The following is a 19,813-nucleotide window of genomic DNA, read 5'->3' as shown; positions in this document are numbered from 1 at the left end:
CCCCCCCAAAAAAAAAAAAAAATCAGAGGAGAAGATGAAAGAAGGATGCAGAGCATCCCCCAGCTCCGGGGAAGAAACCCTAAACAGAGCTCAAGTAGACCACACTGTCCCATCTCCCTACAAAAGGAACGGATGTAGTCTTAAAGGTCTCAAGAATAGAACCACTGCAGGAACAAGTCCAACGACAATTCCAGAGCATTAAAAATGCAAAACCGCTCAAAACTGCGGTAAGGAGGCGCTAAGCCCCCAAACCTCCCAAGAGAGGAAGGAAACTCTAGTCCCCAAGGAAATCTGAGCCAAGAGAGTGACGCAGTGGAGCCCCACTGACTCGGTCAACAGATTGAATGTTGAATAAGGACTGACAATCTTTCCAGCCATACGGATACAGAGTGTTTAGCTGAACTTGTAAAGAAAAACAAGAAAACACACAAATAATAATGTTAGCACTCAGCGCCCCACCGGACCAGCCAGGCAGAATAGGCGCCACGTGTCTGAATAAGTCACAGGACAGAATATCTGAATCCCAGCAGGATCAGCTGCAGCTGGGGTCATAACTGTCAAGTTGGCAAAATCCTCCCTCAAAGCAGAAAGTAAAAAACAGACAAACCTAGGACTAACGTGTCCCTTAAACTTCCGAAGAAGCAAACAGAGAATCGATCCCAGAAGTTCCTGAAGGAAACAAACTAAATTAAAACATCCTAACCGGATAAAAGAAAATATAAGGCAACCCATAGGTTAACGCCCAGGAAGAAAGCAGGCATACCCGCAGGACCAGCCAAACTGACCCCGATCTTTCAACAAAAACCTGGGAAGGATCTCAATAATCAGACAGACACTTTGGAAATGATGTCATCCCCCTCATGTCTAATGAGGTGAGCCATTCGAAGTAGAAGACTGCGGATTCCTGTATCCGTTAAGGATAGGATCCTCTAATAACTCAAAAATGCGTCTGAGTAAAAAACGCGAAGATGCGCTATTCTGTAACAAAAGGCACAACACTCATGGACAGCTAGACCCGCAGGGAACGGTAAAGGCCCACCCAAGGCTGGTATACCCGGGATGATAGGGCACGAGCACAAACGCAGATAAACGTCTGGACTTTGCAGACGCATAATCGCCAAAAATATGTGAAAGCAAAAACGAGCTGCAACCTCCAGGGGGGGGGGGGGGGAGAGGAACAAGCCGCCCTGTAAGGAGGGATAAACATAATGTGGGTTACCCGCATGTGTAGTAGTAGGGAGCAGTAGGGAAACTCGCCTCTTTGAGGACAGACCCCTGATTCCCCGAGCCTCAACAGGGTGCTCTAATAAGGCATATCGAATACAACTGATTGACCTGTGTCAACGGGGCCAATTCAAATTCTTCACAAGTCGAAGAATCTGAATTTTGACCAGTCTCAGCATCAGAATCCTCCATAACGAGAGAGAGAGAGAATATAATAATATGGACTAAGGAAAAAAAACTTAAACGGCACCTGACACCCACAACAGCTGGGGCACTCACCACCTCCTAGAAGCACACACAAGCAAACTCCTAGTTTTCAGTCGCCACACGGTCAGGAATGCGGAAACGGAAGACCTGGATGTAGACATGTCGTCACAAGGTGAACCGTACAGTCCAAAAAAAGCACGCCCAACCATAAGGTTGCGTCACTTCCAAAGGCTTTTATGTTCTAGCCGAGAGCCCAGTTAACACTACACATAAGCAGATTGAAACACATAACATGATTAACCCCCCCCCCCCCGTTTCCAAGATCCAAAAGGAGCCCTATAAATATACTTAAGTCCCACAAGATAGTTCCTTACGGGAAAACACCAAGTTACAGTACATTCTGATTAAGTAAAATGAAATGATCTTACCGTAATCTACGCTGTGGAACTGGAACATGGCCCCTCAAGTGTGACGAATAGTAGCAGCGCCTCCGCTATGGACTTGAGAGAAGAAAGCAGGCAGCGAAGTTAGACAACGCTGATTGCTTGTGGAGCTGTTAATATGAGTCAGGATGGATTCGCAGAAAGACTCACCCTGCATCTCCGGACTAATTTTCACCCAGGCCCTCACTGAGAGACTGATAGGATTACTTCAAACTCCCGTCCCATGTCAAAGAGTACTACCCTCCATAAGAGACAAAACAAACTTCTGACACTTCTCTGCCAACCTCCTGGGATGAAAGGCAAAGAATGACTGGGGGATGAGGGACGTGGGAGGAGTATTTAAGCTTTTAGCTGGGGTGTTTTTGCCTCCTCCTGGTGGCCAGGTTCTTATTTCCCAAAAGTAATGAATGTAGCTGTGGACTTTTACCATTTAGGAAGAAAAGATGTTCAGTGTGTTTTATTATCTCCCGAGTTCTATTCCTGAGTCATAAATTAAAGTACAGTGGCCTAGACAGAGATGTGCATGACTGCTTAAATACAGTAAGTGGTAGTTAATATACAGTGTATCAAACCTTTCTTTAGCCATTTTATACATAGCTCAGTAAAACTACTCTGACATGTACTATGTCTTTCTGTCAACAGAAAAGTAAACAGCTACTGGTCTGGAATGGGTCTTAAAGTGATGGTAAATCATTTACCATCACAAAAAAAAAAAAACACCTTCATACATCAATTAAAAAAAAAAAAAAAAAAAAAAAACAAGTTGCCTTTATTTTGCCCGGGCTTCACCGCTAAGCGGTTCTGGCGCCCCACGGCACTATTCATTTTTTCATTGAGTTGACATTTGCACCTCTGTCAATAGCTGTGCGTGCCTACAGCATAATGCCTATTTGGCCCGCACGGCTATAGGCTAAGAGATGCAAACATCACCTCAATGAAAAATATTTTCAGGGCCGTCAGAGCCACTTAGCTAAGCAGTGAGGCCACAGCAAAATAAGGGAACCTTTTTCATCAGTTTTTTTTTTTTTTTTTTAAATTGATGAATGAAGGTGGCCTTTATTTTTAGTGATGGTAAATTCTAGCATTTAAAAAAAAAAAAAAAAAAAAAATTTTTTTTTTTTTTAACATTGGCTACATCTAAACATTTATTCCTGTTGGTTTTCAGCAGACTTTAAAAGCAAGTGGTTTTAAATACTAACCTGGAAATTTGGTCGAGGTAGGAGGCCGCTTCACTTTCTACTGTCCTTAACTCTGCAACAGTCTCTTCCTAAAAAAAGATTGTACATATTAAATCTTTGTTGTTAAAATAGGTTTAGACTTAACTGCTGCACAGATTTGTCTCTTGAAAGTAGTCCTACAAAATCAGAAGCAGTTGCTATGTATTTGCAGCATCATCTTTGAAATGGAAAAGCAAAAAATGAAAAACTTCAGTAACATGACAAATTGAAAACATCCAAAATGTGTAACCATTCAGGCTATTCTAAGTATAAAGGAGAACAGCTAAAGGAATACAAAAATGGAGGATGTGGTGTTAATTTAAAAAAAAAAAAAAATTACTTTTAGGTTTTAAAGAGGTGTAACCCTTTTTTGTTTCACTTTGGTTTTGTTCCCCACCTGACACCAAGGTATCTGGCTATTAGCTAGGAAAGTGGGGGGCACCTCAGTGTTGACGGCAAAAGTATATTTTTCTGGCTAGCAAGACTTTATAAAATAGGGTTACTGTATTAGTAGTGAGGGACCTCAGAGCATATATAACAGATTCATAGTATCAACTCATTTTATTGGATGCAATAAAGGTTACAATTTTAAAGTTTCATGCATCAAATCTTCACTTCCCTCATTTGTGCAGTTTTTAATTCCCCTCAGGAGAAGGATATTAGCAATGTCACAACTTTGTTAAAAGGATGTACAGCTATATCTAATCTGCAGTCATAAGTTTCAAATACATATCAATTTCAATTAGGATTAGAAGTAATTTCTGCCTTGCCAAAATCGGATCACGAGCCATGTTAACCAATATATTGTAAATGGCCGAGGGACTCCCTTGGCCATAGAATAACAATTGTAAAAGTATGTGGGACAAAATTTTCAATTGCTTGTATAAAAATGATTAACAAATATTGGAAGTAACGCACAGAATTAGTTAGGTTTTGAAGATGTAAAAAGAAAATATTCTAACTTTCCATAAAACTAGACACTTTGATTTTATTCCAAAATAAACAAGTTACCTGGATGGATACTCCAAAGTTGTTACCGTCCTCTATCCTAGGGATAAGAAGCTGAACCCACATTTTTACCTACACATAAAAGGGAGTAGTAAGTTTCATATTTTTATTTAAATTACAAAGTATCAGTTTAGCCATAATCCATAAATGCAAAACATAGAATACATTTAAAACCAAATCGAACTAGCTTGTGTGTTGGTCACTATATACAAAAACACACCATTACCCACACTAGGATATTCACTAGTGCAAGTAGTATATAAAATGAACTTAACAACCTCACGGTCCCACATATCACTTCTAAAATACATACACCAGTAGAGCAGGGCTTGATAAATTTAAATTAAAAAATTAAAATAAAAAAAATAAAAACACATTTAAAAAAAAAAAGGGACATGAAACCCAGAAATGTTCTTTGTTTAGATAGAGAATATACCATTTTAAATAACTTTCTAATTTACTTCTATTATCAATTTTGTTTAATGCTCCTGGTATCATTTGTTGAAGCAGCAGCAATAAACTACTGGTTTCTATCTGAACATATGGGTGAGCAATCGGTACTCCTGAGCTTACCTAAACCTTTCAGCAAAGGATAACAAGAGAAGGAAGCAAATTAAATAATAGAAGTAAATGAAATAATAAAATGACATTTTTTTGTTTTATGTCCCTTTAAGTATCCAAATAATCCACAGCACCAAGGTAGTCTTTACAATATTATACTTTTATTTTCATGACAATGCGACGTTTTGGCCCCTTTGGCCTTAATCATGCATACAAAATAGTGGGGCCCATATGCACATTATATAGGCCTATCAATTAATACTTAATTACATACAGATTTGTCAAGAAGTGTTTCATGCATGATAGTTGCTCCACCTAGTGGTTCACATACATTACTACATCTATCATTTTTAACATTTAATACATTTAAACGAAATAGTATAGGTAACAACCTAACTAGTGAAGTATATTAAGCAGAGGGGCCGAAACGTTGCATTGTGTCATGAAAATAAAAAAAAAGGTATAATATTGTAAAGACTACCTTGGTTCTGTGAATTATTTGGATACTTTGATGGACTTGGGTTATGCAGTAACCCCTTACCACGTGCGCCATTACTAAAAATTGGAGAAAAGTTTTTTGAGTGCTGAGATCTTTGATCAGCATATTTTTTTTTTCTTTCAATAGATACAAATAGAATACATTAGTTTAAAATACTAGAAGTGGTTCCCTGGCTCACAGAATTGGTCAAGCTCAGCAAGAGAAAACAGCTACCTTGCACCCTTTGGCCAACAGTTAAAGTAATGTGGGTTATAATGCTAACTTGTTGACCAACCTAAAATTATGCTAATCCTCACTGTCCACATTGATTTTAAATATATATACGGTATATGAAAGACAAAAGGTAAATTCTAAGAGGTCCTTTTTACAGTTAGCCTATTGGGACACATACATAGAAGCCTAATAACAAATTATGCTTACCTGAATTTTTTTTTCTTCTGACGGGGAGAGCGCACAGCTGCATTAATTACTTTTGGGAAATACAGAACCTGGCCACCAGGAGGAGGCAAACACACCCCAGCCAAAGGCTTAAATACCTCCCCCACTTGCTTTATCCCCCAGACATTCTGTCGAAGGAACAAGGAACAATAGGAAAAATATCAGGGTGAAAAATGACAGAAGAATAAAAAACGAAATTGACGGCTGCCCCAAAGAAAAAACACGGGCGGGGAGCTGTGGAATCGCCCCGTCTGAAGAAAAGAAAATGATCAGGTAAGCATAATTTAAGTTTTTCTCCTTAAAAACGGGGAGTCCACAGCTGCATTCATTACTTTTGGGAAAACAATACGAAAGCTATAGAGAACACTGAATGCAAAACAGGCGGGAACAAGAGGCGAACCGTTGTAAAGGTACAACAACAACAACAACAATGGAAAGTACCAAGTAACAGCCCATCAGTTAAGACCAATAAGGCCCTTGCTAACGACCGCTCAGATCACTAGACTCAACCAAAGCACAAAAGCCTCTGAGGAGACAAAGTCCCACAGGCTCCAAGCCCACACAAACTCAGAGTCCGAAAGGACCACCAGACAAACAACTAGGGTAAAAAGGAACCCCAAGTATACCTCCAAGAGCGCAAAGGTTGCAACAGGAGAAAGCACCCTACTGACCCGGCAGAGTGAAGGGAGGAAAAATCCAAGATCCCCAACTGCATGGAGTCCAAGGGACTAATGAAAACTCCCCAACCCGGGCCATCTAGGAGACACAAAAGGTAGACCCCCTCCCTTACAGAGTGCAAACCCGCACTCAGGATGGAGTGAGAGAGTCCGGGAGCCGCTAAAAAACAGCACCATAACATATTATGCTCCCGAGGAAACCACAGGCTTCCCTCAAAAAGGACTATGAGAACGCAAGCCGCCAACACTAGCTAATCAAAGGCTAGTATACTGCACCAGGACTCAGAGAGAAAACTCCAAAGTAGTGCAGAGCAAATCCTTCCCAGAAACAAAAAACGGGGAAAGGACAGACAGAACCCAAAAGCCAGCAGAGGAAAGCTACCTGCTGAGGTAAGGAAACACGGCGAAGCCTCCCCCCCAAGGGAGGCCCACAAAAAAGAAAGCGAACTCTTCATCAGAGTAAGCAACTAAGCACCCCAACCGGGCCAGCCAGTTACAACAGGCACCACGTGGTAGATACGGACCTAAAGAAACAGAAAAACACGACCAGGACCAACCTGATATATAGGGCACCCTAGAACTTGTCCAAGGCCACAGAAAAGTCGAAGCCCTAGTAGGGAAAAGACAAAATAAATGACATAACAATGTCCTAACATTTAACTTCAGCGACCACAAAAATCGCTAGTATCAAATCCCAGAGAAGAAAAAAAAAAAAAAAAAAAAAAAAAAAAAAAAGGAGGAGGAGAAGTTTTCCAAAAGGCGAGCTTTTTCAAAAGAAAAGAAAATACATCCTAACCGTATCAAAGTAAATGAGGAATGAACACACTAAAAGGACCCAAGTTTTCTTAAAGGACCAGTCAACACAGATTTGCATAATCAACAAATGCAAGATAACAAGACAATGCAATAGCATTTAGTCTGAACTTCGAATGAGTAGATTTTTTTCTGACAATTTTAAGTTATGTCTTTTTCCACTCCCACTGTACCATGTGACAGCTATCAGCCAATCACAAATGCAGACACGTACCATGTGACAGCAATCAGCCATTCACAAATGCATACACGCTTATTCTTGCACATGCTCAGGAGCTGGTGACTCAAAAAGTTAAAATATAAAAAGACTGTGCACATTTAGTTAATGGAAGTAAATTGGAAAGTTGTTTAAAATTGCATGCTCTATCTGAATAAGGAAAGTTTAATTTTGATTGAGTGTCCCTTTAAGCTCTGAACTGGAATAAGATACCTTAAAAAGAGAAAAAATGGAAACGACAAGGAGATTGACTTCATCCCCCTTCGTCTAACCCTGCTTGCCATCTAGAATGGAAGACAGAGGATCCATCGACCAATTAGGACTGGGATCCTTCAGCACTGCCAAAACATGCCTCAGCAGGACACGAAGGCACGCCAGTCTATAACGAAAGGCAAGACTTACCTCAGTCGGGGCAACTGATGACCCTGGCCTCGAGGGTTGGACCCCTGAAGCCTCAGAGGAAACCGCTTCCCCAGAGGGCCCCAAGCCCGACTAGCCCTGGTTAACGGAACACGGCGCATTTACATCTTCCAGGTGGATACTGTCCAACGCCATAAATATGGTCATGCAGAACCGTGCCGTAACCTCTGGAGGAAACAAGCCACCTTCCGGAGAAGGGGTAATGGCATTTGGGACACCTCCATGCGTAGCAAGAAAAGGTTCTATGGCGCACGCCTCGCGGGATATGGGATCCTAAGGGGTGGATAGCTCGGCGGACTCTAAGTTCCCTGAATCGGGAGACAAGAGCACTCTAAAGCGGCATTTGGAACATAACCGATGGGCATGGATTACCCAGGCCATTTTATACTCTTCGCAAGAAGAAGAATCTCAGAGACATCCGTCTCCACAAAATCAGAATCCTCCATAACTTATTTACAAGTTATTTATAAACAGCACCTTACATCCGCCAATGCCTGGGGCACTGACCACCTCCTATGAACCAGACAACTAGCAAAACAGACTCTCTCCTTCGCCACCCGGTCAGGAATATGGAAATGGAGAACAGTAAACGTGACCACGCCCAGTCACAAGGTGTACCGTACAGGCCCAAGAAATGCGAGCCAGTCCACAAGGACCACGCGGCTTGACAAAAAGGCTGTTATCTTCCGAAATAGCCTCGAGCCCAAGCATCACTACACATTAGCAGACAGAATTACATAAACATGATTAAAGTCCCCCCTGTTCAATAACCCCCCTCAGGAGATATTAACCCTTGATTCCATAAAGATAAAAGGAGTCCCACTGAGACCCTCTCTTCTTTTACATTACATTCTTATATTGAAAGTAAAATGAAACAATCTTACCGGAATCTACACCGTGGAACAGAAACACGGCCCTTCAAGTGTGACAGATAGTAGCATCGCTTCTGACATGGACTTGAGGCAGCAAAACTTAACGCCGATTGCCTACGGAGCTGTTAATATGAGTCGGGATGGATTCGCAGAAAGACTCTTCCTGCATCTCCGGACTCTAACTTTCATCCAAGCTCTCACTGAGAGGCTGACAGGACTACTTAAAACTCCAGTCCCATGCCGAAGAGTACTACCCTCCATAAGAGACTATTGAATCTGATACTTCTTTGCCAACCTCCTGTGACGAAAGGCAAAGAATGACTGGGGGATGAGGAAAGTGGGGGAGGTATTTAAGCCTTTGGCTGGGGTGTCTTTGCCTCCTCCTGGTGGCCAGGTTCTGTATTTCCCAAAAGTAATGAATGCAGCTGTGGACTCTCCCAGTTTAAGAAAAGAAGGAATCCATCCATAAAAAAAAAAAAAAAAAAAAAAGGACTCACTGTGTTACATTTCTCAATGAGCAGCCGTATCTCTGGCTTCACTTTCTCTATTATTTCCACCAATTGTGCGTTGCTTTTGAGCATCCCATTGGGCATCACAAAGACTTTGGTGCCTAGAGAGGTACAAAGAATACCAACATGAATATACCAAAATGAAAACAAATTCACAACATTATCATTGAGCCAAACCCACTGGATGATCATAAGATCACTGTTGCAGTACCTCCTTATTGTACAGTCTTTATCAGTTATTTAACCACAATTATTCTTTATAATGACTCAAAAAGAAGAAGTAGAGCTGGTGCTAAATTGGGGATCTCCACCCAAGTGTTAGTTGCTGTGTCCTCCATAGAAAATATTGCCAGCTGGGTGGAATTATGAAGTAGCTGGGTGGTGGCAGTGTAATACTTTGCATTATTAAAAAAAAAAAAAACAAACAACTAATGTGTAACCACAATTAAACTTTCATTATTCAGATAGAGCAGCAATTTTAAACAACTTTCCAATTTACTTCCATTAACAAAACGTGCACAGTCTTTTTATATTAACACTTTGTGAGTCACTAGCTCCTGCTGAGCATGTGCAAGAATTGACAGAATATACATATATGCATTTGTGATTGGCTGACATTATACAGGAGGAGTGGAAAAAGACATAACTGATATTTGTCAGAAGAAAAAAAAAAAAAAAAAAAAATCTACTAATTTGAAGTTCAGACTAAGTGCTATTGCATGGTCTTTTTATCATGCATTTGTTGATTGTGCAAATCTATTGTATTTGCTGGTCATTTAAAGGGACAGTCAACTGCAAAAATATCGTTTAAAACCAGATAATCCTTTTATTGCCCATTCCCCAGTTTTGCATAACCAACACGGTTATAGTAATACACTTTTAACCTCCGATTACCTTGTATCCAAGATTTTGTTAACAGCCCCCTGATCACATGGCATGGCATCTATTGACTTGCATTTTAGCAAAGTGCAGTGTCATCCACTTTAATGTTTAAATGTTATTAAGTATATAAATATAACAATGTTGGTTGTGCAAAGCTGGGGAATGAATTGAAACATATAATATTAGCTAAATTATAGACAATTTGTTTTTTTTAGCTGTGTGGCCAATAAAATCAACTGAGTGGTATGCTCACTTAATAGGGGGCTTCATTTTTGAATGCCCAGGAAGAGGAAACAGCCCTCGTAGAATGAGCCGTAACTCTCTCAGGAGGCTGCTGTCCAGCAGTTTCATAAGCCAAACGAATGATACTCTTCAGCCACAAAGAAACAGAAGTAGCCGTAGCTTTCTGCCCCTTACGTTTTCCAGAGAAAACTACAAACAGAGCAGAAGACTGACGAAAATCCTTAGTCGCCTGTAAATAGAATTTCAATGCACGCACCACATCTAGATTGTGCAGCAGATGTTCCTTCTGAGAAGGGTTAGAACACAAGGAAGGAACAACAATCTCCTGATTAATGTTCCGATCTGAAACCACTTTAGGGAGAAACCGTAACTTAGTACGCAAAACTACCTTATCCGAATTAAAAATAAGGTAAGGAGACTCCTACTGCAATGCCGAGAGAACTGAAACTCTATGAGCAGATGAAATAGCAACCAGAAAGAAAACCTTCCAAGATAATAACTTAATATCTAAGGAATGCATAGGCTCAAACGGAGCCTGTTGAAGAACTTTAAGAACGAGATTAAGACTCCAGGGAGGAGTAACCGGCTTAAACACAGGCCTGATTCTGACCAAGGCCTGACAGAACGATTGCACGTCTGGTACATCAGCCAGACGTTTATGTAACAAAATAGACAAGTAGATATTTGACCCTTTAGGGAGCTTGCCGATAAACTCTTCACCAAGCCTTCTTGAAGAAAAGACAAAATTCTAGGAATCCAAACTCTACTCCAAGAGTAGCCTTTGGATTCACACCAATGCAGATATTTACGCCATATCTTATGATAAATCTTTCTAGTCACAGGCTTACGCGCCTGAATCATAGTCTCAATGACCGACTCTGAAAATCCACGCTTAGATAAAATTAAGCGTTCAATCTCCGAGCAGTCAGCTTCAGAGAAACTAGATTTGGATGAAGGAAGGGCCCCTGAAGTAGAAGGTCCTTTCTCAATGGAGGTCTCCAAGGTGGACAAAACGACATCTCCACCAGGTCTGCATATCAGATCCTGTGAAGCCACGCCAGTGCTATGAGGATCACCGACACCCTCTCCTGTTTGATACGAGCAATGACTCGAGGGAGGAGTGTGAACGGGGAAATAGGTATGCAAGACAAATTCCAAGGTACCGCAAAAGCGTCTATCAGTACCGCCCGAGGATCCCTTGACCTCAACCCATACTTTGGAAGCTTGGTATTCTGCCGAAATGCCATGAGATCCAGCTACGGCTGTCCCCATTTGAGAATTAAGATGGAAAACACTTCCGGGTGGAGTTCTCACTCCCCCGGGTGAAAGGTCTGTCTGCTCAGAAAATCCACCTCCCAGTTGTCCACTCCTGGGATGTGGATCGCTGACAGGCAGCAGTTGTGGGACTCCACCCACTGAATTATCTTTGTTACCACTGTCATGGCCAAGGAACTCAGAGTTCCCCCTTGATAGTTGATGTAAGCCACTGAAGTTATGTTGTCCGACAGGAAACTGATAAACCGTTGTCGAAGCTAACTGAGGCCAAGCCAGAAGAGCATTGAAGATTGCTCTCAGCTCCAGAATGTTTATGGGTAAAACAGACTCCGACCGAGTCCATGTCCCCTGAGCCTTTAGAGAGCCCCAGACTGCTCCCCATCCCAGTAGGCTGGCATCCGTTGTCACAATCACCCAGGTGGGTCTGTGGAAGCAGGTTCCCTGGGAGAGATGTTCCTGAGACAACCACCAAAGGAGAGAATCCCTTGTCTCCTGCTCCAGATGTACGCGTGGAGACAGATCCCCATAATCTCCGTTTCACTGCCTGAGCATGCACAACTGCAGAGGCCTGAGGTGGAAACGGGCAAACGGGATGATGTCCATGGCTGCTCCCATCAGACCAATAACCTCCATGCATTGAGCAACTGATGGCAGAGGAGAGGACTGAAGCGCTAGACAGGAATTGAAAATCTTTGATTTCCGGACTTCTGTCAGAAAAATCTTCATTGATAAGGAATCTATTATAGTTCCCAAGAAAACTACCCTTGTAGTTGAAACTAAGGAACTCTTTTCCAAATTCACCTTCCATCCGTGAGATCGCAGGAAGGATAACAACATTTCTGTGTGGGATCTTGCTTGTTGAAAGAATTGCGCTTGAACCAGAATGTCGTCCAGATAAGGCACCACAAACTGGAATTGTTCGTCTAGAAATGCAAACCTCAGAAACTTGTGATGGTCCCTGTGGATGGGAACATGCAGGTACGCGTCCTTTAAATCTACCGTTGTCATAAATTGACCCTCTTTAACCAAGGGAAGAATGGAAAGAATAGTTTCCATCTTGAAGGACGGTACTCCGAGGAAGTTGTTTAGACTTTTGAGATCTAAAATTGGTCCGAACGTTCCCTCTTTTTTGGGACCACAAACAGATTGGAGTAAAATCCCAGACCCTGATCCTGCATTGGAACAGGAACTATCACTCCCAGGTCGGAAAGATCTTGAACACAGTGTAAGAACGCCTCTCTTTATCTGGTCTACAGATAATCTTGAGAAGAAACCTGCCCCTGGGAGGAAGTTTTGAACCCCTTGAAGTTTCGAAAGGAACAAAAATTACTCTGACGTCCCTTCTGCTTATTCCTCTTATCCTGAGAGACTAAATGACCTTTTTCTCCCGTAATGTCAGAAATGATCTCAACTAGATCAGGCCCAAACAAGGTCTTTCCCTTGTAAGGGATCGCCAAAATCTTAGACGACACATCCACAGACGAGGATTTCAACCATAAGGCTCTGTGAGCCAATACGGCAAAACCAGAAATTTTTGCTTCTAGTTTAATAACCTGTAGGGAGGCATCCGTAATAAAAGAATTGGCCAACTTAAGGGCCTTAATCCTATCCTGGGATCTCTGCGAGGGGAGTGTCTGTCCGAATAGAATCAGACAACATATCAAACCAGTATGCTGTAAACCAGTATGCTGTCGCACTAGTGACGGTAGCAATACACACCGCAGGTTGCCATTGTAAACCCTGGTGTACATACATTTTCTTGAGCAACCCCTCTAATTTCTTGTCCACATGATCCTTAAAGGAACAACTATCTTCTATGGGATTAGTGGTCCTCTTAGCTAGTGTGGAAATTGCTCCTTCCACCTTGGGTACCGTCTGCCAAGACTCCTTGATAGAGTCTGTTATAGGGAACATCTTCTTAAAAATAGGGGATGGAGAAAAAGGGATACCCAGTCTCTCCCATTCCCTAGCAATAATCTCTGTAACTCGATCTAGTTCCGTGAAAAACCTCCACCATGGAAGGAATATCAAAATACTTGTTTCGTTTACTAGACGTCTTAGGATTGACTATGACAGTAGTGTTGGGAGTCATCCAGGGTAGCTAAAACCTCCTTAAGTAACAAACTGAGGCTTAAACCTGAAAGAAACAACTTCAGTATCAGCCAAAGGAATTACACTGTCTGAGATTTCACCCTCAGATGCTACCGAAGTATCCTCCTCAGATTTTTGGGAAGGGACATTCGGAATAGCCACTACTGTGTCAGCAGCCTTATTCACCGATTGTTTACATTTCCTCTTGCGCTTTCCCTGCAGCATGGGAAAAGCAGACAACGCATCAGATACCGCTGAGGACATTATTGAAGCGATGACTTACAAGGTAACTCCAGGTGGCACCAGCTGTATGGACGCTAAGTTTTGGGACGCTTGAGGAAAAAGCTGCGGCATATCTTGAACATTGTCAGAAGACTCCTGAACAGCATCTGCCTTAGACAATGTTGGCTCAGGAAAAAGTCTATCCCTGAAATGTAAAGTTCTCTCAATACATGAGGAACAGAAAGGGATTGGTAGTTCCACATTAGCATTAAAACAAAGTACATGTAACATCTTGTCTTGTAGAGGGAGAGGAAGGCTTGCACCTCTGAGCCATTTCTCCTCGTCCCCAGTGCCTGCTAATGCTGCCAATAAAATGATCCCCCAAACATAGGTAAATGTCTCTTGTGCCACAATTATAATGTAAAGTGAAATCCTTTTATTTTCTGCATGTGTCCCAGAAAAAATAAAGTTAGCACTTACCTTTAGACTTCTGCCAGGCAGCACGGCAGCTCACTAGGTTTGTTAAGGCCAGTTCCCTCACATGGAGCTGTGGATAAAAACAAAGACTGAGTAATCTTACTCAAGCTTGCACGATTAGGGCAGCATTAAATACATGGGAGGCGCAGTGAGGATTGTACCCCACAAGTTCCCATTGCTCTAAAGCCACCACTGCTCTACTGAAGAGACTGATATGGACTACGGCTACACCCTAGGACAAAGCAGTACAATCTTGCACTGCTACAAAATAATAAAATCTTGATTGAAGAATCTTCTAACACCTAAACTTTACCACTTTCTTGCTCTAACGTAGGCAAAGAGAATGACTGGGGTTGGAGGGAAGGGAGGTGATATTAAACAGCTTTGCTGTGGTGCCCTTTGCCACCTCCTGCTGGGCAGGAGTAATATTCCCAATAGTAATTAGATGATCCGTGGACTCACTGTGTCATTAGAAAGAAAAGTCAATTGGAAAGTTGTTTACAATTGCATGCCCTATCTGAATCATGAAATTAAATTTTGTCTAGACTGTCCCTTTAATACTGCTACTCTACTTGTTTCCGCATGTCTGTCAGCACATTTTTTTTTTTGTTTTTTTTTTAAAAAGGTGTACATTAGTTACATTTTTGAATTTGTACCATTTTTTTGGAAATAACTAACTATCCCTTCTAAAACATGGCATAAAAAAAGATTTATGACAGACTTATTAGCAGTCCCAAGAAGTAGAACACGTTTTTGTTTGCCAGTTTTAACTAATCTGCAGTATATACAGAAAACTGAAGCAGCTGGTATTAATTATAACACATTAACCCTTTAATGTAAATTATACAAAACGCTCCCTTGGGACAACATTTCAGCCCAAATGTTTTAAAGCGATATGGAAGTTACTTTAATGATTCAAATGCACAATGAGTTTTAAAAAGACTAAAAGTAACAGTCTACACCAGAATTTGTATTGTTAAATATATTTATATATATATATATATATATATATATATATATATATATATATATATATATATATATATATATATATATATATATAAAATCAGTTTATTACCAAGTTTTGCATTACCAACACTTATATATCAATACACGTTTTGCCTGGTGATTACCTTGTATCTAACTCTCTGCAGATTGCCCAATTTAACATCTTTTGACAGACTTGCATTTTAGACAATCTGTGCTCAAATAACTCCACAGGAGTGAGCACAATGTTATCTATGGCAAACATGAACTAGCACCGTCTAGCTGTGAAAAACTGTCAAAATGCAAAATAAGAGGTAGAAATCAGTGGCTTAGAAATTACCATATGGGCCTACCTAGGTTTAGCTTTAATCAAAGAATACCAAGAGAACAAAGCAAAATTGATAAAAGTAAATTGTAACGTTGTTTAAAATTACATGCCCTATCCAAATCATGAAAGTTTAATCTTGACTAGACTGACACACACTCATAAGCTAACCTAGCTGTGGTCAACTGCCTGTTCTGAATCAGAAACCTTTAAATAAAAGTTGTGGGGGGGGGGGGGGTTATTCTCTAGAACCTCAAGCAGAAACAGAAGCTTAGAGAATTTGGAATGACCAAAGTCAGTAAAAAAAAATTATAGCCTGCCATGGTCTTTTTTCCCTAACAATATTTCTTTATATTTCAGTTAATAGTGAAATGGTTAATACTTTAGGTTAAAAGACATTACCTGGAAAAGTATCATCCCCATCGTCCAATTTCCTCTTCTTTAGAGTTTGCTGCAACATAAAAGTAAAGAATTATCTGCAAAATAGGACCACCCTGGACTTGATATGAATCATTTACTCCAAGATGTCTTAAGAATTGGACTGGAAGCAGCATATCCAACACAAAATTCAGCAATATGTGAAATGTTAAAGAACATAGGTTCCCTTATAATAAAAAATAAAATAAAAATCAGTGGCAAAGATAAGTGAGTAAATAGAGTAATAAAACAAATAGTTATACAGAAAATAGCAAGAGATTGTGAAGTCTGGAGTTTGTCCTAATTTTAACAGAAACTAGAGTTAAAGGGATGGTAAACTTCAATATAACTTTTTAAAAAATTAAAGTTCATGCCATAATTTTTCTAAAAACCTCTTTTTTTTATTAATACTTCTATTAGCTTATAGATTATGCTCCCCTGCCAGCCTCGCTCCTATGTTTAATTTTTTTCTGCCCAATCAAAAGCTCAGCCATCTGGTCCTTTCAATCATGCATAGTAACCACAGTCTGTCAGTGCTTATTACTTTTCTACACAAGCAGCACAAAAAAAAAAAAAAAAAAAAAAAAAAAAAGAAAAAAAAAAAAAAAGGATTCCTAACCTTTACCTCAACTGATTGATGCTTATCAAAAATTCTAATTTTTGTAAATGCTCTTTTTTATTTCCAAAAGCTCTTTTTTTCATTCTACTTTTATTTATTTTAGACAAGCTGATTGGAGGGATGCGCTATTATGATAGAAAGCGCACACGATTGTAGGATGAGAAGCATTTTTTTTAGCTGTGCTGTGAACGCTTTACCCAGAAAAGTGATGTGTACAGCGGGCGGGACTGCTGTACACGTCAACCTGCTTGTAAAGCAATACGTTTGGAGGGGAGGTGGCTAAAAGAAAAAAAAAGAAAAAATTAGAAAGCGTTCATTTGTTGTAAACACATGGCTCTACTCCTAGTGATGTGTACAGCGGGCGGGACTGCTGTACACGTCACTTTACTTTTGAGGCAACGTTTTCTGAGGGAAAGAGATAATAAAAATAAATTGATTGCCTTCGCCTAATTGATTTTCATTGATGCAAATCACTCTGATCATAGTGATGTGTATAGCAGACGGGACTGCTGTACTAGTCAATTTACTTTGAAAGTAACATTTTCTGAGGGACCAGGGTAATAAAATTATGGGAATAGCTCTACTAGTGATGTGCACAGCAGGGGGACTGCTGTTCATGAGGTGCTGAGAAGCTACATTGGTGGGCAGAGTCAAAGTAGTGATTGACAGGAATTATAGGATACAAAAATATATAATAATGTAAGATTTTATATAAAAAATAAATACAATTTGTTTATAAAACATTTGGCAACTTTCATTAATACAAATTTACCATCCCTTTAAATTAGAGGAAAAGTGGACAAATACAGTGCATTTTTTTTACTATACTAAAACATTTAATATTACACTGCTTATGAAGAGCAAATACAAAATGCTGTATTTACTAAAAAAAAAAAAATCTTGTAAGATCAAAAGCTTACTAAAAAACCAGCCGTTAATTGTGCAGGTCCCTGTAAAGGGTAGAAAGCCCACCTGCTAGAAATATACAAGTAGAAATAAAAACCAATAAGGAAGCAGTTAACTTACTGAATCTAATCCATCGTGGCTATTGGTAAGGATAATAGGGTCTGGAACTGGCAAGTTCATTTCAGAATGGATCAGGGTGAGATCCTGAACATTAAGCATTGGTTCCTTTTGAGACAAAGGAGTATATTTATTTATAATAAAAAAATTAAAAAAAAACAACATCACAACTGAACACTAAAACAAACATCATTCTAACTCCAATGCCATTGTTACCTTAAGAAATCCATCTAGTTCTAATAATTTCTTTGGGAAGAAACTTGCAACAAGATCTTCAGCCTTTAAAAATAAAAAGTGAAAGTTTTAAAACATAAAAAAATCAAACATGTTATTTGAGATAAAAAAAAAAAAATTATATTTCAAGAAGTGTTTGAGGACCTCTTTAATACAAATGCATTTTTCTGGCGTTTCAAAATTCCTGTGTACACACAACATAGCCATGTAAAAGTAGAAGTTCAAAAATTCTTATCCAATTTGGCCAAATAATAATGAGCTCTGGCTATAGGTTAGGACCTAAGTAAGTTACAAACATGCAAGGTCTCAGCCACACTGAGAACTAGTGTTGGTTTAAACCTAGCAAATGTTTTATTTAAAATAAAATCCAAAAATAAAAATACATCAAAAATAATGTGCCAGATAAAAAGAGAATATGACTCAACGTCATGATATAAAAGTTACCGGTAGGCCCCCAATAAGCAGGATTGTATCTCATTTCGACCACAACCACACTGCAGTTGTATCAAAGTCGCTGTGTTCAGCGTAGAACCTGTAGGTGTGCATCTGCTTATGTCACAAGATGGAGAGTGAGGCCAAACAGTCTGTGACACAATGCACACAGTATACAGTGGCATCTTGCACTTAGGCAGACTTTACATGCAAAAGTTTGCCCCTTCATAAAAAAGTTCAAATAAAGAGGATTTCCCAAAGTGTGTTATTTGCTTAGGGGCGTTATTTCCTAAATAACAGAATTTATGTTTACCTGATAAATTACTTTCTCCAACGGTGTGTCCGGTCCACGGCGTCATCCTTACTTGTGGGATATTCTCTTCCCCAACAGGAAATGGCAAAGAGCCCAGCAAAGCTGGTCACATGATCCCTCCCAGGCTCCGCCTACCCCAGTCATTCGACCGACGTTAAGGAGGAATATTTGCATAGGAGAAACCATATGGTACCGTGGTGACTGTAGTTAAAGAAAATAAATTATCAGACCTGATTAAAAAAACCAGGGCGGGCCGTGGACCGGACACACCGTTGGAGAAAGTAATTTATCAGGTAAACATAAATTCTGTTTTCTCCAACATAGGTGTGTCCGGTCCACGGCGTCATCCTTACTTGTGGGAACCAATACCAAAGCTTTAGGACACGGATGAAGGGAGGGAGCAAATCAGGTCACCTAAATGGAAGGCACCACGGCTTGCAAAACCTTTCTCCCAAAAATAGCCTCAGAAGAAGCAAAAGTATCAAACTTGTAAAATTTGGTAAAAGTGTGCAGTGAAGACCAAGTCGCTGCCCTACATATCTGATCAACAGAAGCCTCGTTCTTGAAGGCCCAAGTGGAAGCCACAGCCCTAGTGGAATGAGCTGTGATTCTTTCGGGAGGCTGCCGTCCGGCAGTCTCGTAAGCCAATCTGATGATGCTTTTAATCCAAAAAGAGAGAGAGGTAGAAGTTGCTTTTTGACCTCTCCTTTTACCGGAATAAACAACAAACAAGGAAGATGTTTGTCTAAAATCCTTTGTAGCATCCAAATAGAATTTTAGAGCGCGAACAACATCCAAATTGTGCAACAAACGTTCCTTCTTTGAAACTGGTTTCGGACACAGAGAAGGTACGATAATCTCCTGGTTAATGTTTTTGTTAGAAACAACTTTTGGAAGAAAACCAGGTTTAGTACGTAAAACCACCTTATCTGCATGGAACACCAGATAAGGAGGAGAACACTGCAGAGCAGATAATTCTGAAACTCTTCTGGCAGAAGAAATTGCAACTAAAAACAAAACTTTCCAAGATAATAACTTAATATCAACGGAATGCAAGGGTTCAAACGGAACCCCCTGAAGAACTGAAAGAACTAAATTGAGACTCCAAGGAGGAGTCAAAGGTTTGTAAACAGGCTTAATTCTAACCAGAGCCTGAACAAAGGCTTGA

At 40.2% G+C, this 19,813-nt stretch overlaps 1 protein-coding gene across 1 annotated transcript in view; it reads right to left on the bottom strand.

The window, feature by feature from the left end:
* Positions 1 to 19,813, bottom strand: part of PSME3 (proteasome activator subunit 3) — an 84,804-nt gene that overhangs the window by 42,905 nt on the left and 22,086 nt on the right. The window contains exons 3-8 of the mRNA XM_053699503.1: positions 17,883 to 17,945; positions 17,670 to 17,774; positions 16,010 to 16,058; positions 9,094 to 9,206; positions 4,103 to 4,171; positions 3,074 to 3,141 (exon numbers count right to left, since the gene is read on the bottom strand). Coding sequence (XP_053555478.1) covers positions 3,074 to 3,141; positions 4,103 to 4,171; positions 9,094 to 9,206; positions 16,010 to 16,058; positions 17,670 to 17,774; positions 17,883 to 17,945 — 467 coding nt within the window. The remainder of the gene's footprint in view (positions 1 to 3,073; positions 3,142 to 4,102; positions 4,172 to 9,093; positions 9,207 to 16,009; positions 16,059 to 17,669; positions 17,775 to 17,882; positions 17,946 to 19,813) is intronic.

The sequence above is a fragment of the Bombina bombina genome, chromosome 1, assembly GCF_027579735.1.
Source record: "Bombina bombina isolate aBomBom1 chromosome 1, aBomBom1.pri, whole genome shotgun sequence".
In the NCBI taxonomy this organism is placed as follows: Eukaryota; Metazoa; Chordata; class Amphibia; order Anura; family Bombinatoridae; genus Bombina; species Bombina bombina.
This window is presented reverse-complemented; position numbering and strand designations above follow the sequence as displayed.